The sequence below is a fragment of the Canis lupus genome, chromosome 18 (genome assembly GCF_048164855.1).
Source record: "Canis lupus baileyi chromosome 18, mCanLup2.hap1, whole genome shotgun sequence".
Taxonomy (NCBI): Eukaryota; Metazoa; Chordata; class Mammalia; order Carnivora; family Canidae; genus Canis; species Canis lupus.
Window position 1 is genome coordinate 26,378,623 of NC_132855.1, and position 22,446 is coordinate 26,401,068.

General features: G+C 35.2%; 1 protein-coding gene across 17 annotated transcripts in view; it reads right to left on the bottom strand.

Moving 5' to 3' along the window:
• Positions 1-22,446, bottom strand: part of ABCB5 (ATP binding cassette subfamily B member 5) — a 162,691-nt gene that overhangs the window by 81,552 nt on the left and 58,693 nt on the right. For all 17 annotated transcript variants that reach the window (XR_012010867.1, XR_012010869.1, XR_012010868.1 and 14 more), the window contains 3 exons: positions 20,065-20,190; positions 18,454-18,657; positions 12,824-12,994 (listed from right to left, as the gene is read on the bottom strand). Coding sequence is in view for 13 of the 17 variants with exons in the window: in XM_072783828.1 (XP_072639929.1) it covers positions 12,824-12,994; positions 18,454-18,657; positions 20,065-20,190 (501 nt within the window). In the remaining 4 variants the exon portion in view is untranslated. The remainder of the gene's footprint in view (positions 1-12,823; positions 12,995-18,453; positions 18,658-20,064; positions 20,191-22,446) is intronic.

A 22,446-nucleotide genomic window follows, 5' to 3' on the forward strand; every position in this document is an offset into this window, starting at 1 on the left:
CAATAAAACAAACTTCAAACCATATCTGGCACCCTGGACAGAAATTTACACAAAATTGATCCTAAATCTAAATGTAAGAACTAAAACTATAATACTTCTAGAAAAATGTTGGGAAAAAATTTTTGTGATCTTGGATTTGGCAAAACCTTCTTAAATAGAACACTAAAAGCTTGATTTATAAAAGAAAATAATTATAAATTAAGCTTCGTAAAAATTAAAAAGTTCTGTTCTTTGGATGACACTCATAGGGAAATGGAAGGACAAGTATAAGATGGGAAGAAATATTTTCCAATCTTTTTTCTGATAAAATTCTTATATCCAGAAATACAAAGAATATGTAAAGAACTCTCAAAATTCAATGATAAGAAAACAAATGACCCAATTTAAAAAATGGGCACAACATCTGAACAGACACTTTGACAAAGAAGAGATATGGATGGTCAAGAAGCATATAAAAATGTTCAACATCATTAGTCATCAGGATAATGCAAATTAAAACAATAATGAAATGCCACTACACATTTATTCCAATGGCTAACATTAAAATGCCTGGCTATAGGGGAATTTTAAAAAAGAAAACCATATCTGGGGGCATCACAATGCCAGATTTCAGGTTGTACTACAAAGCTGTGGTCATCAAGACAGTGTGGTACTGGCACAAAAACAGACACATAGATCAGTGGAACAGAATAGAGAATCCAGAAGTGGACCCTGAACTTTATGGGCAACTAATATTCGATAAAGGAGGAAAGACTATCCATTGGAAGAAAGACAGTCTCTTCAATAAATGGTGCTGGGAAAATTGGACATCCACATGCAGAAGAATGAAACTAGACCACTCTCTTGCACCATACACAAAGATAAACTCAAAATGGATGAAAGATCTAAATGTGAGACAAGATTCCATCAAAATCCTAGAGAAGAACACAGGCAACACCCTTTTTGAACTCGGCCATAGTAACTTCTTGCAAGATACATCCACGAAGGCAAAAGAAACAAAAGCAAAAATGAACTATTGGGACTTCATCAAGATAAGAAGCTTTTGCACAGCAAAGGATACAGTCAACAAAACTAAAAGACAACCTACAGAATGGGAGAAGATATTTGCAAATGACATATCAGATAAAGGGCTAGTTTCCAAGATCTATAAAGAACTTATTAAACTCAACACCAAAGAAACAAACAATCCAATCATGAAATGGGCAAAAGACATGAACAGAAATCTCACAGAGGAAGACATAGACATGGCCAACATGCACATGAGAAAATGCTCTGCATCACTCGCCATCAGGGAAATACAAATCGAAACCACAATGAGATACCACCTCACACCAGTGAGAATGGGGAAATTAACAAGGCAGGAAACAACAAATGTTGGAGAGGATGTGGAGAAAAGGGAACCCTCATACACTGTTGGTGGGAATGTGAACTGGTGCAGCCACTCTGGAAAACTGTGTGGAGGTTCCTCAAACAGTTAAAAATATACCTGCCCTATGACCCAGCAATTGCACTGTTGGGGATTTACCCCAAAGATACAAATGCAATGAAACGCCGGGACACCTGCACCCCGATGTTTATAGCAGCAATGGCCACGATAGCCAAACTGTGGAAGGAGCCTCGGTGTCCAACGAAAGATGAATGGATAAAGAAGATGTGGTTTATGTATACAATGGAATATTACTCAGCTATTAGAAATGACAAATACCCACCATTTGCTTCAACGTGGATGGAACTGGAGGGTATTATGCTGAGTGAAGTAAGTCAGCCAGAGAAGGACAAACATTATATGTTCTCATTCATTTGGGGAATATAAATAATAGTGAAAGGGAATATAATATAAGGGAAGGGAGAAGAAATGTGTGGGAAATATCAGAAAGGGAGACAGAACGTAAAGACTGCTAACTCTGGGAAACGAACTAGGGGTGGTAGAAGGGGAGGAGGGCGGGGGGTGGGAGTGAATGGGTGACGGGCACTGGGGGTTATTCTGTATGTTAGTAAATTGAACACCAATAAAAAATAAATTAAAAAAAAACAAAAACAAAAACAAAAACAAAAACAAAACCAAAAAACAAAACAAAACAAAAAAATGCCTGGCTATCCCAAGTGTTGGCAAGTATGTGAAGTTGCTGTAATTCTCATATTTATAGAATGTAAAAGGAAAATAATTTGGTGGTTCATTTAAAATTTAAACAGGGATCCCTGGGTGGCGCAGCGGTTTGGCGCCTGCCTTTGGCCCAGGGCGTGATCCTGGAGACCCGGGATCGAGTCCCACGTCGGGCTCCCAGTGCATGGAGCCTGCTTCTCCCTCTGCCTGTGTCTCTGCCTCTCTCTCTCTCTGTGACTATCATAAATAAATAAAAATTAAAAAAAAAATTTAAACATACTCTTACCATAAGGTCTACCCATTTAAATCCTAGATATTTACCTCCGAGAAATAAAAGTGTATGTCCACAGAAGACTTACCTATAAATGTTCAGAGCAACGTTATATGTAATATCCAAAAACTGTAAACAAACTAAATAACTTAAATGGGCATCAATACCAAGGAGCTCAAACAGTGGTACATTCATACAATGGAATATAACCCAGCAACAAAGAGGAACTATTGATACATTTCACAACATGGATGGTCTGAAAACAATTATGCTGAGTGCAAGAAGTCGGGCAGGACAGAATACATAATGTGTGATTCCATTTACACAAAGTTCTAGAAAATACATGGTAATCTATACCAGCAGTAAACAAATCAGTGGTTGATAAGAATGCAGCAGTGGGTGCTGAGTTAGGGTTGAGATGGAGTGTTTACAAAAAGCATGTGAAAATTTTGGGGAGTGACAGATCTACTATGTTGACTGTGGTGATTTCACAAGTGTACACATAGGCCCAAACTTTTCTAATTGTGTACTTTCATATGGGCAGTTTAAGTCAATTAAATCTCAAAAAAAAAAAGCTGTTAAATAAAATGTCGAACAGAAGAATCATCTGTATTTATAGCATCCAAGTTGGCCATTTCTGGAGTTCTATAAGAATACTGAATGAGATAGAGGCATTTTAATGACTATTATGCAAATGTAATCATAAAGAGGATTGAGGAGCAACTAACTGTATTGTAGGTAGGATGATTTATTTTTCTTAGTTTCTGTAAGGTCTGACAATGTACGCATAATTATGTGGTTAATTGGCACTTACTAGCATATGTGTTTCTCAAGATGGTATTTATGTGTAACATAATCTGCAGAAGAGAGGTCTAAACACTAAAATTCTTAGTGCTTCCTTTATATTTCATATTGCCAAATACATAGAATTTTTTAAAACTAATGAGTGATGATAATTGGGAAGAGAATTTTTATGGTTTGCTTTTTGTTTCCCACAGTTTCCTATTTACTTGTATGTGGTAATTCTAAGCCTGGTTTATACAGAAGCATCCTAATGAATGGTATAATAAAATTGGTAAAAATGTGATTTTTTTTGCTTTAGTTTCTAAAATAAACTTTATTTTAGAATAATTTTAGATTTAGGGAAAATCTGCAAAGATACAATATTCACGTATCCTGCACACAGTATCTCCCAGTGTCAACATCTGACATTCCTACGGTGCATTTGTTACAACAAATGAACCAGTATCAATACATTATTAACTAAACATACTTTATTCAGATTTCCTTAATTTTTACTTATTATCCTTTTTCTGCTCCCAGATCTCCTTCAGAATACATTACATTTAACCATCATGTCTCCTCAGGCTCCTGTTGGTTGTGACAATTTCTCAGATATTCTTATTTTTTATGAACATGATAGTTTTGAGGAATACCAGTCAGATACTTTGTAGAATCTCTCAATTTGGGTTTGTCCAATGTGCCTAGTTTTTAGAGTTAAGACATTCAGCCTATTCTAATCCCACTTTTCCCATTCAAATTTAATTGTATTCTGGGTCTTGGAGACCCTGAGACTTGCCTCCAGCACCTTAAAGGGGAATGAATCTAAGAATATTATTGTTGAGTGGGTATGCATTAGGACCACCAGTGCAGAGGTGAAAACACTGAGACACCCAGGCTCCTGGTCCATAGCACTCTCATTTATTCAATTACATTTCCTTGAGGTGACAAATGTTATTTTCAGAAAGCAACCAGTTCTCAAACCTAATTGATGAGGCTATAAGATATTACCAATTGGCTCAATGATTTCACAATACTGCTAAACATTTCTCAAAGCAAATTAATATGTATGAAATTTACTTAAAAATATAAAATGGCAAAAAAATATAAAAGGGCACATATAATACAGAGACTCTAAGGAGAATGTAGGGGAAAAGAAGTTGTAAAATCAATCAGGAGGCTGTAATTAGAAAAGATTTGAGAATGGTGTGCAGCCTCATGACATAATCAGAATTATGAAGTTTCTTGATGCAGGTTATATTATTCTAAACCTTTTCTTCATGGCAGTCTTACTTCACAGGCATTTTTGTAGGCCTCTCTCCTAATATTTCTTCACTCATTAGGCATTACATATGGAACAACTTTATTTATTTTGCAAAAGTTCATGCTGTTGTCTGAATCTGAAAACTGACAGTAAGGGACGACATTTCTGCAGTTGTGCCTTAGTGAGCACTGATGTTCCTGCAGATTGGAATGGCCTGCACTTACCCATCTGTACTATCTTTACTCTGCCAGGCTCCTGTCTAAACTCTAAATATTTGATTAAGGTATATATTATATTACAGTTTAATCCATTTTAGCATGAATGAGTGTCTGAGTGTATCAAATAAATCACAGAAATGCCTAATACTTTAAAAGGGAAAAAACTAGGCATGCCTGGCTGGTTCAGTCAGTAGAGATGTCACTATTGATCTCCCTGGGTTGTAAGTTTGAGGCCCATATTAGTAGTAGAGGTCACTTAATTTTTTTTATTTTTTTATTTTTTTTATTATTATTTTTTTTCACTTAATTTTTTTTAAAAGGGGGGGGGGTGTTGGGGATCCCTGGGTGGCTCAGCGGTTTAGCGCCTGCCTTCAGCCGGGGGCTGATCCTGGAGTCCCGGGATTGAGTCCCATGTTGGGCTCCCTGCATGGAGCCTGCTTCTCCCTCTGCCTGTATCTCTGCCTCTCTCTCTCTCTCTTTCATGAATAAATAAAATCCTTTAAAAAAGGGGGGTGGTGGTGGAAACTGTGCTTTGAAAAACCTATAAACCTATAAAATGAGCTTACAATTATACATTCAAGGTGCTATAAAATACACTACAAAAATACAGCTCCACTACATCATGAATGTGACCTAAAACTGATGTACTGGCCAAACAACATTAATTGTTTCAGACTTAAAACATAGAGGAGAGATTTTGAGAGTCAAGGCCTCCTAGAAAACTGGTCAAAGAAATCTGAGCTGATGCTTTTCTTTTTTTTTTTTTTTAAACAAGAATTACTGTGAAAATAAGGGAGATAGTGGAATCCATTCCACTGAATTTTCAGATGCCTCAGAGAAGATGTGGTAGATTTTCAATAACTCTTTGTTGCTGTTAGTTCTTCTAGAGAGTACCAATTTGAAAGAACTTCCTAGTATCTTCTCCCCTCCTTCATAGTTTAAACAAAGCTAAAAGCCAGACTTTAAGGTATTTAACCAAAGGAAGGTCAACAGGAAGGTAGGTCTCTACTTCACACTTTGTTTGGCATTTCTTTAGATTCTTTGCAATTCCATGCACAATAATAAATCATCAGGTAATTAGCTTGCACTTTGAAATAGAGGATGTTTTAAAACATCCCTCGTGGAAATGCTAGGGCAGAGATAAGGGCCTGAGGGAGGCTAGCTAGCTTTTCATCAATGATGGTCAAGCGCCTTGAATAAAGGTAGGCAAAAGGAAAAGAAGAACAATGCAAAGCTCTGAACATTTGAAAGGCCTGAATTTGACTGGTGGGTCAGTTAATAGGGGTAGTAATACACTCTCTGAAGAAGCCTGTAAACAGAGTTCTCAGGTCCCACAGCAAGTTCCCACTGACTTGCCTCCTAGCAGGTTGGCTCAGGTGAACTTGGGGCTCACTGATATATACTCCATGATGCAATGCAATCTGTGGTCTTCAAGTTTTTTTTATTTTTAGGTTGCAAAATCCTTTTATTAAATGAAAGCACATGTGGGAACTTAATAGACTTAAATAAACTATACAGATTAATGGTTAGTTGCCATTTGAATTTTTGGAGATGGTGGTGCATGGCCCTACCTTCTACTCCACCCTATCTCTCTCCTTTTCCTCAAGAGGCTCCTGGAAAACCCTAGTTACCCTAGTACTCCAAGAATACAGTCTGAAAAACCTCTCATTACTGTTTTATAAACTTCCACCTCTTTCAGCTACTGGATTTTAATTGACCATCTGCTATAAGAAAGTCTCTATGGTAGTTATATGGGAAACAGGATTTTTGGTGTATTAACTACCTTATTATGATGCTGAAAGCCACTTGGCTTGCCATTCTTTTGAGTCAACACTGGTTCCATAGCTGAACAATGTAGAATTACTGTCAGGCCACTTCACCTGTCTGAAAATGCTTTTTCTCTTATAAAATGAAGTGACAAGTTGTAAAATATTAGGCCCTTAGAAGCCATATTTAATGCGACTCACCTCCTACTCAACCTCTTCTTTTCAGCTTGCAGAGATCTACTCATGTGAAAATATGTATACTTACATTAAGACTCTTTAGAGAGTAAAACACATTCAAAATCTAAACTCTTTGCTGAGATGAGGCCACATGTATTGCCTAATGAGCAATGTGGAATAGTACTCTATAATACAATGTTTTCTTTTTATAATCTGAAATATCTCCACCTTCCCTTCTAAATAAGTTAGCAATTGATAATAATAAAATTATTTATAGCCATTTAATATCTTTCTCCTTCATCTAACTTAATTAAGCAAATATCTGTGAAGAAATTACAACAAAAAGTAAATGATGAAGTAAATGGTGGCTAGGAAGAGAAAATGCTACAATAATTTGCTCATCTTACTTCCAAGAGGGAATAATATCTTATCTAGCCCAGAATACTGACCAATAAAAAATACATCAGAGATATTTTATTTGGTAGCTATTAGAAAAATTAATATCTTATATAGAAAGTTTTCTTATCTGTGGGGGAGGACGAGACTTAGGAATAATTTAAATTTATAGAAATTATCAAGATACTTATAGAAAAACATTTTGCTATATTTTAAGGCTTTTTATTGTATGTTTTTAAGACTCTAAAATGTCCTGCTAAGTAATGATGATTTAAATCCATTTGTGAAAGAAAAAAACATTAGCTATATATAAAATAGGATCAAAATAAGCAGCTTAAGAGGACAAAAGTGAGTCTATTATAAGCTGACATGGGAGCCTCAATTTGGGGTATGGTTTGTTTCTTTCCCAAGGAGGCAATGTAGTTTTAGAAGGAGGTTAGTGGCGCTTTTTTTTTCTGTCTTTAAAAAAAAATTCTGGTAAAATATACATAACACGAAATTTACCATTCTAACCATTTTTAAGGGTAATGTCCTCTGGGAGCTGAGAGGCCAATTCCTTTTATGTCACTATTCTTTTATACTCAGGCTTAGATTGCCATTCTTTTTTTTCTTAGTAGTAAAATATACATAACATGAAATTTTAGCCAGTTTCAACCATTTTAAAGTATATAATTTAGTGGCATTAAGTACACTTACATTGTTGTACAACCATCATCACTAACTCCAGAACTTTTTTTTCATTTCGCGCTGAAACTCTATACCCCTTTTAACCATAACTTCCCATTCCTCTCCTTCCCTTAGCCCTGGTAACCTCCATTTTACTGTCTATGAACATGACTATTCTAGGTATCTCCTATAAATGCAATCACAGTATTTGTTTTTTTGCATGTCTCTTTCAGTTAGCGTAACATCTTCTAGGGCCATGCTGTAGCATATGCTAGAATTTCCTTCCTTTTTAAGATTGAGTACTATTCCATTGTATATACATACATTTTGTTTATCCATTCATCTGTCTATGAGCATTTGGGTTGTTTCTATCTTTTGCCTATCGTGAATGATGCTATTATGAACACTAGTACACTAGTATACAAATATCTGCTTGACTTCCTTTTTTCAATTTTATTGGGTATATACCCAGAAGTGGAATTGCTGGATATATATATGGTAATTCTATCTTTAATAAGAGGCTAGTTTTGAAGAGTGATCTGGATTAAGATTTAGCTTAAGTCTCTAGCAAATATATAATCTTGGGGCAATATAGCATGGTGGCTATGTGAATGAGCTAAAGAAATGTGTCTGGGTCCACATTCTGGCTTCACTATTGTCTAGCTGTTATTCAATCTCTCTGTGCTTCAGTGTGCAAATCTGTAAAATTGGAAAAGAAGTGTTCTTGCCTCATTGGGTTCTTACAATGATTAGCTATTATCACCCATTTGTTCCTTTATTACACCTGAAATAATGACTCAAGAATGGCTTGATATATATATATATATATATATATATATATATATATATATATCAATTAAATATATAATATATATAATGACTCAATATATATTATATGTAAATATTTGTATACATGTCCATTTGTAGATTTTCTGAAGAGTTACAGTGGTTTATTTTTCCCTTTCTTAGTCAGATTCTCAATGGGGACCTGATCTATCAAAGAAGGCGAAGCACTACCCTAAAATAAATTAGTGATCTATATAGTTTAACACCAAGCCTAACAAATGTGAGCTTGATTAGGCAGGTTTATAAAATATTCCCTAATGCTTTTCGGATGAGATAGTCTCTATGCTACCTTTATTCTTTTGGCTAAATTCTAGCCAAGGAAATCCCCTTGCAGAAATTCCCTTTCTGTTCTCAACTATTATAATGTTGCTACAAATGGTCAAAAAAAAATAAAAATAAAAAAAAGAAGAAAAAATTGAATACATTCCTAATTCTACATACAAAAGCAAGATATTTAATTGACAAAGAGACATCAAAATGTGTAATAATTAACTTTTCTTTAACTTTGGATAATCGTTTCTTTGGGGTTAATTCAATAAAGTAGTCCACAGCTTAATGCAGCATACCAATTTTCTTATTGTTCAGTTCTCCAAGTAATATAAATATGTTAAGGGGCCTCTGAGAAAGATCAGCAGAGTGCATCACAGTAAGAAAGAACAGTAATGATAAAGAAAAGCCTATGAGCAGCTCTGCCTCTTCAAAGAATAAAACTGTAAGGGAAACCCTTCCCTCATAATTAGCAAGGGGTCTTTTTAGAGGTTCTCCATTGATGTGGTATAGCTGACCCTCCCTTGGTAATAACTATTTCTAGATTTGCATACCACTTTTAACATTTCAAAGAGCTTTCCAGGCTTTATCCCAAAGTCAGTGTGGGCTTCCTCTGCTTCCCCAGGGGCCTACAAGTGGTTACTGCCATTCCTCCTTTACTGGGACTGAATGGAAGCCTGCTGCATTGGCATGCTGGGTCCAAATCAGTAGCAGAGTGGAACCCCATAGCCTGTAGCATAAATCCTTATCCAGTTACCCTAGGTCCCTCTAATGAACATGATAAGTGAAGCAAAACTAATTTGCTGCAAGCCTAACTTAAGAAATCCAGAAAATAGAACTTCAGGCCTTGAAACTGTTTTCATCCAAAATGCATTTAACAAATGCTTATTGGCTGTCTACTAAGGACTAGGCATCATTCTAGTGTTGGAGACACTGCAGTTAACCAATCAAAGGCTTTGCCACCACTGAGTTTACATTCCAGTGGGGGAACAGAGACAACAAAATAAACAAATGCACACATAGTATGTTAGCTGATAAGAAGTGATATAGCATGTTTAAAGAGCAGCCAGTGTTGAGAGGAATGATGGGATGTGACGTTCCAGAAGGAGCTTGGAGCCTGACTCCATAGAACCTTGTAGCTTATTGTAAGGAATTTGGTTTTTACTGTGAAGAATGAGTTAAGAAGCCATTGGAGGATTTGAAGCTGAAGCATGACACGATCAGAATTACATTTTACTAGTATCACCTGACTGCTGTGTTAAAAAAGATTGTATGGGCATGGGCTGAGGCAGTAAGTTAGCTACTGCAGTAATCCAAGTGACGATAAGAGTGATAGATCCCTCATACTCTTTTTAGTCAAAATCCACCCTCTGTTCCAGGAAACTACTGATTTGATTTCTCTTTCTTTCTTTTTAAGATTTATATATTTTTATTCTAGAGAGACAGCATGAGTTGGGGGGGGGGCACAGGAATTGAGAGAGAGAGAGAATCTTAAGCAGACTCTCCCCTGAGCATGGAGCCCAACATGGGGCTTGATCTCATGACCCTGAGTTTATGACCCAAGCCAAAATCAAGAATTGGACACTTAACTGACTGAGACCCCCAAGTGCTCCTTGATTTCTTTTTAAAAATCACTATGGATTAGTTTGACTGATTCTAGAGCTTGATATAAGTGGAAGACAATGGGGGTAATGGAAAGGAGGGGTTGGGAGGAACAAATGAAGGCTGGGTGTGGAGGGAGGTAGACACAGGTATTCAGCAATAATATATTTATCGTTCCTTCTTTATTTGGTTAGTAGCTTTAAGATATTTTGAGCTGTAAAAATGTGCTAACTATTGTAAGTTAGGCCGTTTTATGCAGCAGGTCTGAGAGTTCTTAGATGAACAGAAATGAGATCTGCTGCATGCCATCCTTTCTAAGTAGGGGCCTCTCCACAGGTGTGATTCTATAATTGCCCTCTGTGTGGTATGTATAGAAGATGCTCATGGCACTGGAGCTTTCATTACTTTGCTTGTATTTTAATTCTCCTCTTTGCTATGAGTCATTTTCCAATAAACTTAGGCATATATAATTATTCAATTTATTGTGCTACTTGTCACGTCATTGGTTACCATTTACCTTCATCCCACAAAAGACCAGCAAAACCTACTTAAAGCAGTTTCACACCTGTATATCTCCACCATGTCAATAATCCCCTCATCTTTAAAAACTGAAAAACTATAATAGTAAATGAATTTAAAAAACCTTAAATTCCTTCATAGTTCTGCCATACAACTGTTGGTATTTTCATATATGTTGTCCTCAATTTTGTGCACATGCACACCTATTGTATATAATTGTAATCATAGTTTACATTTTGTGTTGTTCTCTTTTTATTATGGTATAGATTTTAACAGGTAGTAAAAAAGACTTTTATTAGTTTAATATGTTACCAAGCAGCTATTATTTTAAAAGTCTGAACAGGTTCTGACTGCCTGAAGTGATTAACACATTGGATGAAAAAGCAATGGACCCTTAACCTCTAAACAACACTGTACCCTCTCACAATATGTTTTTAAAAATCTTATATATATGTTCATTATATCTCAATAAAACAAAGGCAAATCTTAGTTAAAAGACAGTAATGTTAAGTGTAATTTTTTTGTACATTCAAGCCCTAAGTAACTAAGCATCACCACTGAACACAATTCTGTGCATTTTGCACAATCTGTGCATTCCACAGATAGAGCCCAGTCCTAGTTACTGAGTATAAAAAAATGAATAAAGCATCAGTCATCATTAGAGGGAATCACTGTTTCTTCTCCATCAAAATAAACCAAATTGGCAAAGTGTCTACAATAAACATGGACTTTCATATCATTTGTTTGCTTTACAGAAATAAGAAATATCATGAACATCATGTGGCACTTATTGTATGATGGAAACTAGGGTAAAAACTTACACAATATGATTTACAAGTTGATAATAATAACTAATAGATTATTCAATAAGCAGTGGGCACTCTGGCTGCCAATATCCATTTCTCGTTGCACAAAGTTCGTATTTAAAAAGAAAAAGCCTGTAATTTTCTTAGACAGGAAAACACAACAGATTTTCAAACAGACTCAAAGTAATATGTGCCATTAAGCCTTCTGAAGGGTTTGAAGGCCATGATTTAAAAGAGGGGTTGGGAGTCGCCTGGGCGGCTCAGTCAGTTAAGTGTTTACTCTTAATTTCAGCTCAACTCTTGATCTCAGGTTCTTGAGATTCAGCCTTGTGTCAGGCTTCACCCTCAGTGGGGAGTCTGCTTGAGATTCTCCCTCTTCCTCTCCCACTGCACCTCCCCCTGCTCCTTCTCTCTTAAATAAATAAATCTTTTTTAAAAAAGTAAAAGAACGGCTGCTCATTAAAAAAAGTATTTGATGGTTTTTCATATCATTGCCACCAACTACTTTCTGAAATGCAATGCAGTTTGGTAAAGTACCATCCCTGCATTGTGGTCCTAAACCATATCAGTAGCATGTAGTAAGCAGGGGGTTAGTGTGAAGTTAGAGGATCCAGGGCTCTTAGAGGAGCTTGGTTCAGGGCCAGCACAAACAACACTATTTGCTTCCCCACTGGAGGTGAAATTAAGTTAAAACCTCTTGGGTTGGGGCGGGGGGGGCAAAAAAAAAAGAAAGAAAAAAAAAAAACCTCTTGGGTTTAAAGAGGAAAAATAGGTCACAGAAGAGAACCCCACAAGTGTGTATAGAAGAGGCTAAGAGTGGATATGGTTATAGCTATGATGGTGGTAGTGATGTGGGGTTACTATGGGAAGTGTACAGTGCATACCTATTCAAAAGGAGGCATATATGGGATGATTGCTTGGATATCAGCCTCTTATATGTTTATAGCACCAACTACAGCATCTTTTCTCATCCAAATCACTTCCTGTAGCCAACATATATACATTTTTACAAGGGTGAATACTCTGCATCAATACCTTAAAGAGACTGAACTCAAGAAATAATCTGCAGAGCCAAACTCTCTTGTGTTAAAAACAGTGTTGAACTAGGAATATGGAAACAAGAAATGATCTGCTCACTTACCTTCTCCAGTGCAGCTTGAACAACTGATTCACTTTCTGTGTCTAGGGCAGATGTAGCCTCATCTAAGATCAGGATTTTTGGTTTTCGAACTAAAGCTCGAGCAATTGCGATTCTCTGTTTCTGTCCTCCACTCATTTGTGCTCCTTTTTCTCCTACCAAGGTATTAAATTTCTAATGAAAAATAGGAAAAGCACAGAAACAGAAGGCAGCATGATCAAATCATTTGAACAGGAAATGACAATCACAGTTGTGTTTTAATACCAGCTTAATCACTACTTCAGCCTGTCTGCTTTTGACCTTTGATTTATTCTTAGTAAAAACAAACAACTATTTGAAAAAGAAAAGTCAAGTAAAGAAGAGACCTAAGAAAAATTTGGCTAGGACAAAAAAATATGATAATCAAGGATTTTTAGGAAGATTAATAATAATTTGAACCAATTTTCAAAGTTTTTAAAGATAGTTTTAGAATGCATTGATATCTTTAAAAGAACCTCAGTAATACAACTACACTCTTAACTATTATTTGAAAGGCTGACTAGCCATTTAATATATTACTCAAAATTTCCTTCCTGGATATTCTGAAAAAAAGTATGAAAAACATTAATGCAAAAACAAACTTCTCAAAAATTTTTTCATCTTGGGACAATTTTAGGCCTTTTATTATTTTATTTTTTTTTTATTTTTGGGCATATATATTTTTAACAGAGTAGATATCATTAGATATTTGAGATCGGAGATAATTTCTAGAGCTAACAAAACATAGTTAGCAATACTGTATTGGGTTAGGTCCATGGTCCAAAACTCGTTTCTTCAAGGATATAAATTTAAATAGTATTTCTAAACCTTTGATTATTCTAGAGTCTGACCTTCACATTTAAAAAAACATAAACCTTATTGAGAAATAATTTATATACAGTAAAGTGCACACATTTTAAGGATAGTTTTATGAGTTTTGACAAATGAGTATAGCCGTGTTACCACCACTCCAATACAGATATAGAACATTTCTATCACCCTAGAAAGTTTCCTCATGAATCTTTCCAGTCCAAATCCACACATTGATTTGATTTTTTGTCACTATAAATTAATTTCACTAGTTCTAGAACTTCAAATAAATAGAATCATACAATGCATACCTTTTATTTATTTAGTTTTTAAAGCAGTTTTAGGTTGATAGTATAATTGAGAGGAAGGTATAGAGATTTCCCATATACCTTTGCCACACACATGCACAGTGTCCCCCTTTATCAACATCCTCCACCAGAGTGGTACATTTGTTATAACTGATGAACCTACTACATTGACACATCATAATCACCCAAGTCCATAGTTTATATTAGGATTCACTCTTGGTGGTGTACTTTCAATGAGTTTGGACAAATGCGTAATGACATTTGCATTGTTACAGTATCATACAGAGTATTTTCACTACCCTAAAAATCCTCTGTGTTCTGCCTATTCATCCCCACCTGCACCTCAAACTCTGACAACCACACACCTTTTTTACTGTTTCTATAGTTTTGCCTTTTCAAGAATGTCATAGAGTTGAAATTACATAGTATGTAGCTTTTTCAGATCCAGCTTTTTCAGATTGGTTTCTTCCACTTAGTAATATGCATTTAAGATTTTTCCATGTGTTCATGGCTTGATCGATCATTTCTTTTTAGCCCTGAATAATGAATGTCCCATTGTCTGGACATACCACTGTTTATTTATTCATTCATTTATTCATTCACTGACTGAAGGACATCTTGGTTGCTTCCAAGCCTTGGTGATGCAAATAAAGCTCCTATAAACATTTGTGTGTAGGTTTTTATGTGAATTTAAGTTTTCAACTCCTTTGGGTGAATACCAAGGAGCATGATTATTAATAATATGATAAGAATATATTTAGTTTTACAACAAACTGTCTTCCCAAATGTTCCTATAGACTTGAGAATTGGTTTGTTGATAATCACAAAATACCTGCTGGGATTTTGATTGGAATTGCACTGAATCTATAGATCAAGTTGGGAAGAACTGACATCTGGCAATACTGAGTCTTTCTCTCTACAAACATGGAATATCACTCCATTGAAAAAATTCTTTGATTTCATTCATCAGTCTTGCAGTTTTCTTTATATAGATCTTGTACATACTTTGTTAGATTTATGCCTAAGTAATTCATTTTTTGGATGCTAATGTAAATGGTATTGTGCTTTTTTAAAAAGATTTTATTTATTTATTTGAGAGACAGTGAGAGAGAGTGAGCACATGCAAGAGAGCATGAGCAGTGGGGAAGGGTAGAGGGAGAGGGAAAAGCAGACTCCCCACTAGGCAAGGAGCTCAATGCAGGACTCAATCCCAGGATCTTGGGATCATGACCTAAGCTGAAGGCAGACACAAACAACTGAGCCACCCAGGTGCCCCTAGGATTGTGCTTTTATTTTTTTTATTTTTTTTTTTCCCAAGGATTGTGCTTTTAATATCAGATTCCACTTGTTCATTGCTGATATATAGGAAAATGACTGACTTTTGTATATTAACCTTGTATGCTGCAGCCTTGCCATAATTGCAGTGTGTGCTTTTTTGGTCTGTCTTACCTAGCATAATATTTTTGAGATTCATCCACATTGTGTGTATCAGCAATTCACCCCTATTTATTTCTGAGTAGTGCTTCACACAATGTGAATCTACCTTGGGTTACCAAATTCAACAAAAACAGATAAAAACAAAAAAAATACAGAGCTCAGTTAATTTCGATTTTCTGTTATCAGTGACTACTTCTTTAGCATATCTCATACAATATTTGGGATATGCTAATATTATTCATTTATGCTAAAACTAATGCTAAAACTTATGCTAAAATTATTCGTTGTTCATCTGAAATTCAAAATGTACTGAAAACTTTGTATTTCATCTAACAACCATATATCAATCAAATTTGTCCATTCAGCCGCTGATGAACATTTGGATTGTTTCTAACTTTTGAATATTATGAATAACACTGCTATGAACATTCATGTACATAATGTTCTTGTCAGTTTCTAGACACACACAAAAAAGACTCCTGGGATTTTGATTGGTATAGCAATAAATTTATCAATTTTAGGAGGACACATATCTTTAAAAATACTGAATATCTAAATCAATGAATAAGTTACATTCTATTTACTTAGATCTTGAGTTTCTCTCAGAAATGTTTCATATTTTTCATATAGAAGATTTATACCTTACACTAAATTTATTCTATTTTAATATTTTTGATGCTATTGTGAATGGAACTTTTAATTTTATTACTTGTTTATTTTAAAGATTTTATTTACTTATTTGAGAGAGCACAAGCAGGAGACAGGGGAAGAGGGAGAGGGAGAAGCAGGATCTCCACTGAGCAGGTAGGCTGATGCAGCGCTCCCAGGAACCTGGGATCATGACCTGAGTCAAAGGCAGACTCTTAACTGATGAAGCCACCGAGGCACCCTGCCACTTTTAATTTTAATTTTAATTTCATTTGTAATTGTTGCTACTATTTAGATATCTAATTGACTTTTTTATAGTTATAGGTCTTTCTAAAATTATCTAGTTATATTTTAAAAAATATATATTTTTTTATTTGACAGAAAGAAGAGAGAGAGGGAAAGAGAGCACACAAGCAGGGGGAGTGGCGGGCAGAGGGAGAGGGAGAAGCAGGATCCCTACAGAGCAGGGAGCCCAGTGTGGGAACCAACACCATCCAAAAGCAGACACCCAATGGACTGAGCCATCCAGGCGCCCCTATCTACTTATTTTGAATGAGTTTTGGTAGTCTGTGTCTTTCAATGAATTGACCCTCAACTAAGTTGTCAAATTCACAGGCATAACTTTGCTCATAGTATTCCTGTAACCTTTTAATCTCTTTGAGATCAATAGTGATTGATGTATTATCTTTTATTCCTGATATTGGTAATTTCTCTTCTCTTTTTTGATTTTTATCAGCCTTGTTATCATTTTATTGATTTCATTAGTCTTTTCAAACAAACAGCTTTTGATTTTAATGACTCTTTCTAGTGTTTTCTGTTTTTGCTGTCACTGATTTTTGCTCGAATCTTATTTTCCCTTCTGCTTGCTTTGCTTTCAACTTGCTCTTCTTACTCTAGTTTCTCAAACTGGAAACTTCATTTACAGATTTTGGATCTTTTTTCTTTTCCAAAAGAAGAATTTAATGCTGTAAGTTTCTCTGAAAGTAGTTCTTTAACTGTATTTCTCTTAAACTGTATTTCTCTTAAGTAGTTCTTTAACTGTATTTCACAAATACTGATACACAGAAGTTTTATTTTTATTTAGTTTAAGATAGACATTAATTTTCCTTGAAACTTTCTCTTTCAGCCATAGATTATTTAGAAATGACTTATTTAATTTTCAAATATTTGGATTTTCTAGTCTATAGCCATGCCATCCTGAACATGCCTGATCTTGCCAAATATTTGTGGATTTTCCAGATATATTTGTTACTGATTTCTATAATTTTATTATGGTGCGAGAACATTTTTTGTATGTTCTTTGAAATTGCAAAGTTGTTTTTTTTTTAATGGCCCAGAATATTGTTTATCTCAGTGACTGTTCCCTATAAACTTGAAAAGAAGGTATTCTGCTGTTATTGGGTGGAGGGTTCTATAAATGTCAGATCTAATTGGTTGACAGAATTGTTCAGGTCATCTATAGCCTTACTGATTTTCTGCCTACTTGTTCTATCAAGTGCTAAAGGCTTCAGCTAAAATTGTGGGTTTGCCTATTTCTCCTTTCAAGTGTAGCAGTTTTTGCTTCATGCATTTTGAAGCTTTTCTTAAGCGAATAAACATTTAGATTATGATTTCTTGCTTATGGGTCATAGTTTCCTGTTTCTTTGTATATTTAATTGTTGCAGAGTATATACTGAATTCTGTGCATGTCATGTTGGAGACTCTGAATTCTGTTTCCTTCTGAAAACAAAGTTGGTTTTTGTTTTAGTAAGCAATTCAAGCCCTGATCAATCATTTTGAACTTGTGTAATCCTGGTTTTTTGCTTTGTTGGGGTGAATCTGTAGAAAATCTCTTAAACTTGGCAAGGCTCAACCTATAGGTTCTATCTCCTCTGGGAAATCTTGTCATGGTTTGGTTTTAGAATTTGTTAGAGCAGGTCTAAAGTCAGCCTACTCTAAGGTACGGTCTTTACACTTTTTTTTTTTTTTTTTTTTTTTTTTTTTTTTTTGGTCTTTACTCTTAATTTAAGATGTGGTTTTGGGGTCTCGTTACACTGTGACATTCCCACTATTAGCCACAAGATGGCCTTACAAATCAACATTTTGCAGACAGCAAAATTCTCAGCTTGGACTAATGATTTTGTCTCATATTTCTTTGTTATATTTTAATACATCTTTGAATTATTTTTCTTTTCTAGATACAGTGAGAACCAGTAAGAACTAAATATGATTTTTAAAACTTGACCTTTCAATAGTGCATTTCTACTTTTGGTTGCTGCCATGCTTTCTCATTCATAGATATTTCATCTAGGACAATCCAATAATTATTCACACTCCCCCTACTCTGTAGAGGTTATTGTTTTGTAATCTTATTTTGGAATATTGCACTGCTTTAGTTCTAAGCTAAAGACACAGGCTACATAGTGTACTTACATTGGGAAATGCCATTATAAAATCATAAGCATTTGCTTCCTTTGCTGCTTTCTTAATCTCTTCATTAGTCACTCCATCTCGTCCATATTTAATATTGTTATGAATGGTGGTCCCAAACAAAACAGGCTCTTGGCTGACCACTCCAATATGTTCTCGATAATGCTGCACATTTAAAGTTCTGATATCATTTTCATCCACCATGATCTGCCAATTCAAAGGAATGAATCATACTGTGATGCCTTATGCTGCATTAGGTTTAGAGTCTTTTTTACTAGTTCAAACCATAAGCTGAGAAGCAGAGTATTTCAGGGATCAGACTGACTTATTTTGATAAAATATTTATAATATGTATATTGTCAACAGACTTCTTCTGATTGATGGGAACCAAAAAAATGTAAAAAAAAACTAGCTTAAAATCTTGTCAAACTACCTGAATATCTTTATTCTAAGACCCACAAATTAGTTACTATGTAGATACATGTGACAGGAGCCATAAATATTATCATGTCAACACATGTAACAAACTTCAGTTTTGTTATTTTAAGACTGATGTGACCTTTGTATTTTTCTAGGAAATTTTTTAAAATTTTTATTTATTTAAGTAATTTCTACACCCTCCCTGGGGCTCAAGCTAACAACCCTGAGATCCAGAGTCCCATGCTCTTCTGATTGAGCCAGCCAGGTGATCCTAGGAAACATTCTCTCTTCTCAACACCCCATTTCACAGCAAAAGGCACAGGTATCTTCTATTCATTTGCATAAATAATAGAATTTGTAAATGAACAAAGGCTTCTTCATAGATAGTGCCATTACTCATTACTCCCAAATATTCCAATGACAGAGTCAGGGTTTGATAATTATAACTCATAGAGCCTTTCTTCCTCCCCAACTCTGGTATTCTCTCTGGGCACAGGTATTCTATGCAACTACTTTATGTATGAAATGCATATTTCATACATCTAATAATTTATTTATTTAACAGCATGAATAAATGACTAATATACTCCAAATGAGGACTTATGAAGTCAAATTTAAATGAAACCAAGCTCTAGCAGGGTAGATTTTCTTCTAAATAGCTGGAAGTCTGAATAGAAGCATTAAGAATTATGCTTCTGTGACTATCATAATCTTGTTCTCCATGCTATTTTCAAGGGTAAAAAAGTCAAGTGCAGCATTAGGGATAGTAGAAAAAAATGAGAGAGTATATTTTCTACAGGTATTCTTCTGGGATGTTTTGAGAAACTGAAAATCTTGTAAATTCTAGGTACTACAATTATGTTATTATTCTCCACTGCTTTCATCACCTTCTAATATACTATATAATTTACTTATTTGTTGGTCTCTATTTATTACAGTGTAAGCTTGATGAGGGCAGAGGTTTTCATGCTTTGCTCATTAATGTACCCCAGGACCCAGAATAGTGCCTAGCACACAGTAGGTGTTCAATAAATATTTGGTGAATGAATGAATATGCAGAAAATAAAATGAAATGTCTTCTATCAGCTCCACTGTTAAAAATTAGAAGTTGATATAGCTGTAAGCTCTCTATAATATGTGATATTTCCTAATTTCAGCATGCAGGCTATGAATGATTTTGCTAGGTGCACTTACAAAGCCGTTGTCAGGATCATATAACCTTTGTAGAAGTTGGACTATAGTACTCTTCCCACTGCCACTGGGGCCAACCAAGGCTACTGTCTCTCCAGACTTAATTTTGAGATTCAGATCTTTCAGAATCTATTGGGATATAGGGGAAAAATATTATAAAAGTAGGTGAGAATATGATTCATATATTTTCAGAAATTTAATGTATAATGAATTCTTCTGTGACACTTAAAAACAAATTTAGATCTTATTTTGTTTCATGTACATGTATAATAAAAATCTACATAATTTTAGAAAATGATGTTCAAAAAATCTCTTGCCATCTCTCTATATAAAGAGGAGATCTAGATTAAGAGTACTCCTAGAATATTAACTAGCCATAGCAAACTGTCCACATTTTGAATTTACATCAATTTCATGTCTACCAAGTTAGTGAAAGTAACTATCTTGCCAGATATCTTCATGAGCTATTTAAGGAAATTCTTTCTCTTAAAAAACATATTTAACATTATTGCAAAATATATTGCCAAGTAAAGCAACCAGCAAGACTCTTTAGGTGCTCCCATGAATGGGATTCCACCATTAGAAACCCAGCTTTACTAGTGCTAGATCTCATGGGGATATTTCAACTTGAGGTAGCACTTTAAAATTTTTCTCAATAACTGAGAGTTGCTATCAGATTTCAGTGTCCCAGAGACATGCAATGTGAGAGAAGCCTGACAAATAATTACCCTACCAAAAAAAAAAAAAAAAAATTACCCTACCAAAATGACAATGGTAATCAAACCCTCACCTATTTTTGCTTGCATTTATATGTATTCAGGCTTAAAACATGGGAATCTCTCCTTGGACTCTTACTTTGATTTCCCCATTTATAAAGAAACAGACCCTTCAAATATGCTAAACATAAAATTTTCAAAGGGCCAAGCAGAGAAGAATTCTGTTAAGGAGGTTAGAAACTGGAGACTCCATGGGGATCCCTGGGTGGCGCAGCGGTTTGGCGCCTGCCTTTGGCCCGGGGCCTGATCCTGGACACCCGGGATCGAATCACATCGGGCTCTCGGTGCATGGAGCCTGCTTCTCCCTCTGCCTATGTCTCTGCCTCTCTCTCTGTGACTATCATAAGTAAATAAAAATTAAAAAAAAAAAAAAAAAGAAACTGGGGACTCCTGGTGGGAATACCTCCTCTCCCATCTGTGCTTTTACTCTGGAGTTGGTTTCTATACTTTCCTTGGCAGAATCAATTTTGTTTATTTAAAGTAGCAAACTTTTTCTTTGTTTAAAATTATTCATTCTTTAGCTTAAAAAAAAGGGGGCCATTTTTTAAAAGTTCACTTAAAAATAGTTGTTTAAAACCTAGAGAACACTTTACCATGCAATATGATGGCAAATTGGTATGTAAGTCTCCAAGAACCAACCCAAGTGTAGTTGCAAATGCTGCATTTATGTTAAGAAAAATGGCAGAAGATAACACTATTCCAATAATGGTAATTAAGTAATAAAAGTTAAAAAAAATAAAGAGCTTTCAATTAAAGACTTAGAGAAAAATAAGGAAGTAGGAGTAGATAGATCTATTCTGGACAGAAGTTATGCAGGGAGCATTTGGGCACTTTAAAAGGCATTAAAGGTTGATGGCATTATTAATTTTTATCAATTTTACTTAAAACCATGGTTTCCTTTTTCTTTAAGATTTTATTTATTTATTCAAGAGAGAGCAAGAGATTAGGGGGAGGAGCAGAGGGAGAAAGACAAGCAGACTTCATCCTGAGCATGCAGCTCAATGGGGTTTAATCTCAGAACCCTGAGATCATGACCTGAGTCAAAACCAAGAGTCAATGCTTAGCCAACTGAGCCACTCAGGAGCCCCATGGTCTTCTTTTTCTATGAAATGGATGTTCTATTAGTAATTGTTCTTTGCAATTTTTGACTGTAACCACCTTTTTAGATAAATACACTAATAAAATGAAAAAAAAATAAGACAGAAGAGACAGATAAATATTTTCACAAGAACTTGTCAAAGACTAAATGATGGAGGGTGATAAACTTTTTGTTGCATGTGTGTTTGTGCACACATGTGAGTATTTGTATATATCTAAAAGTGAGAAAGAAAGTACCTGAAACACAAATGCTGGTGCAGTAAAGCTCTCAGGAAAGGGAGAAGGGAAAGTCATAACATGTGGATAATTTCTCAGGGTTAGAGACTAGACGGTTAAAATGAGTGTCTCTGTTGTGTAGGATAATATCCAGGGACCATCAATAGGTGATGCCATCAATCCAAGACATTTTAGTGTGCTCCCAAATGCAGGGGATAGGAATTCCAGGGAGTTGAAAATGTTTCAGTTGAATGCAGAAAAGAGGCTGCAAAATGTAACTTAGCTCTTCCAGAGT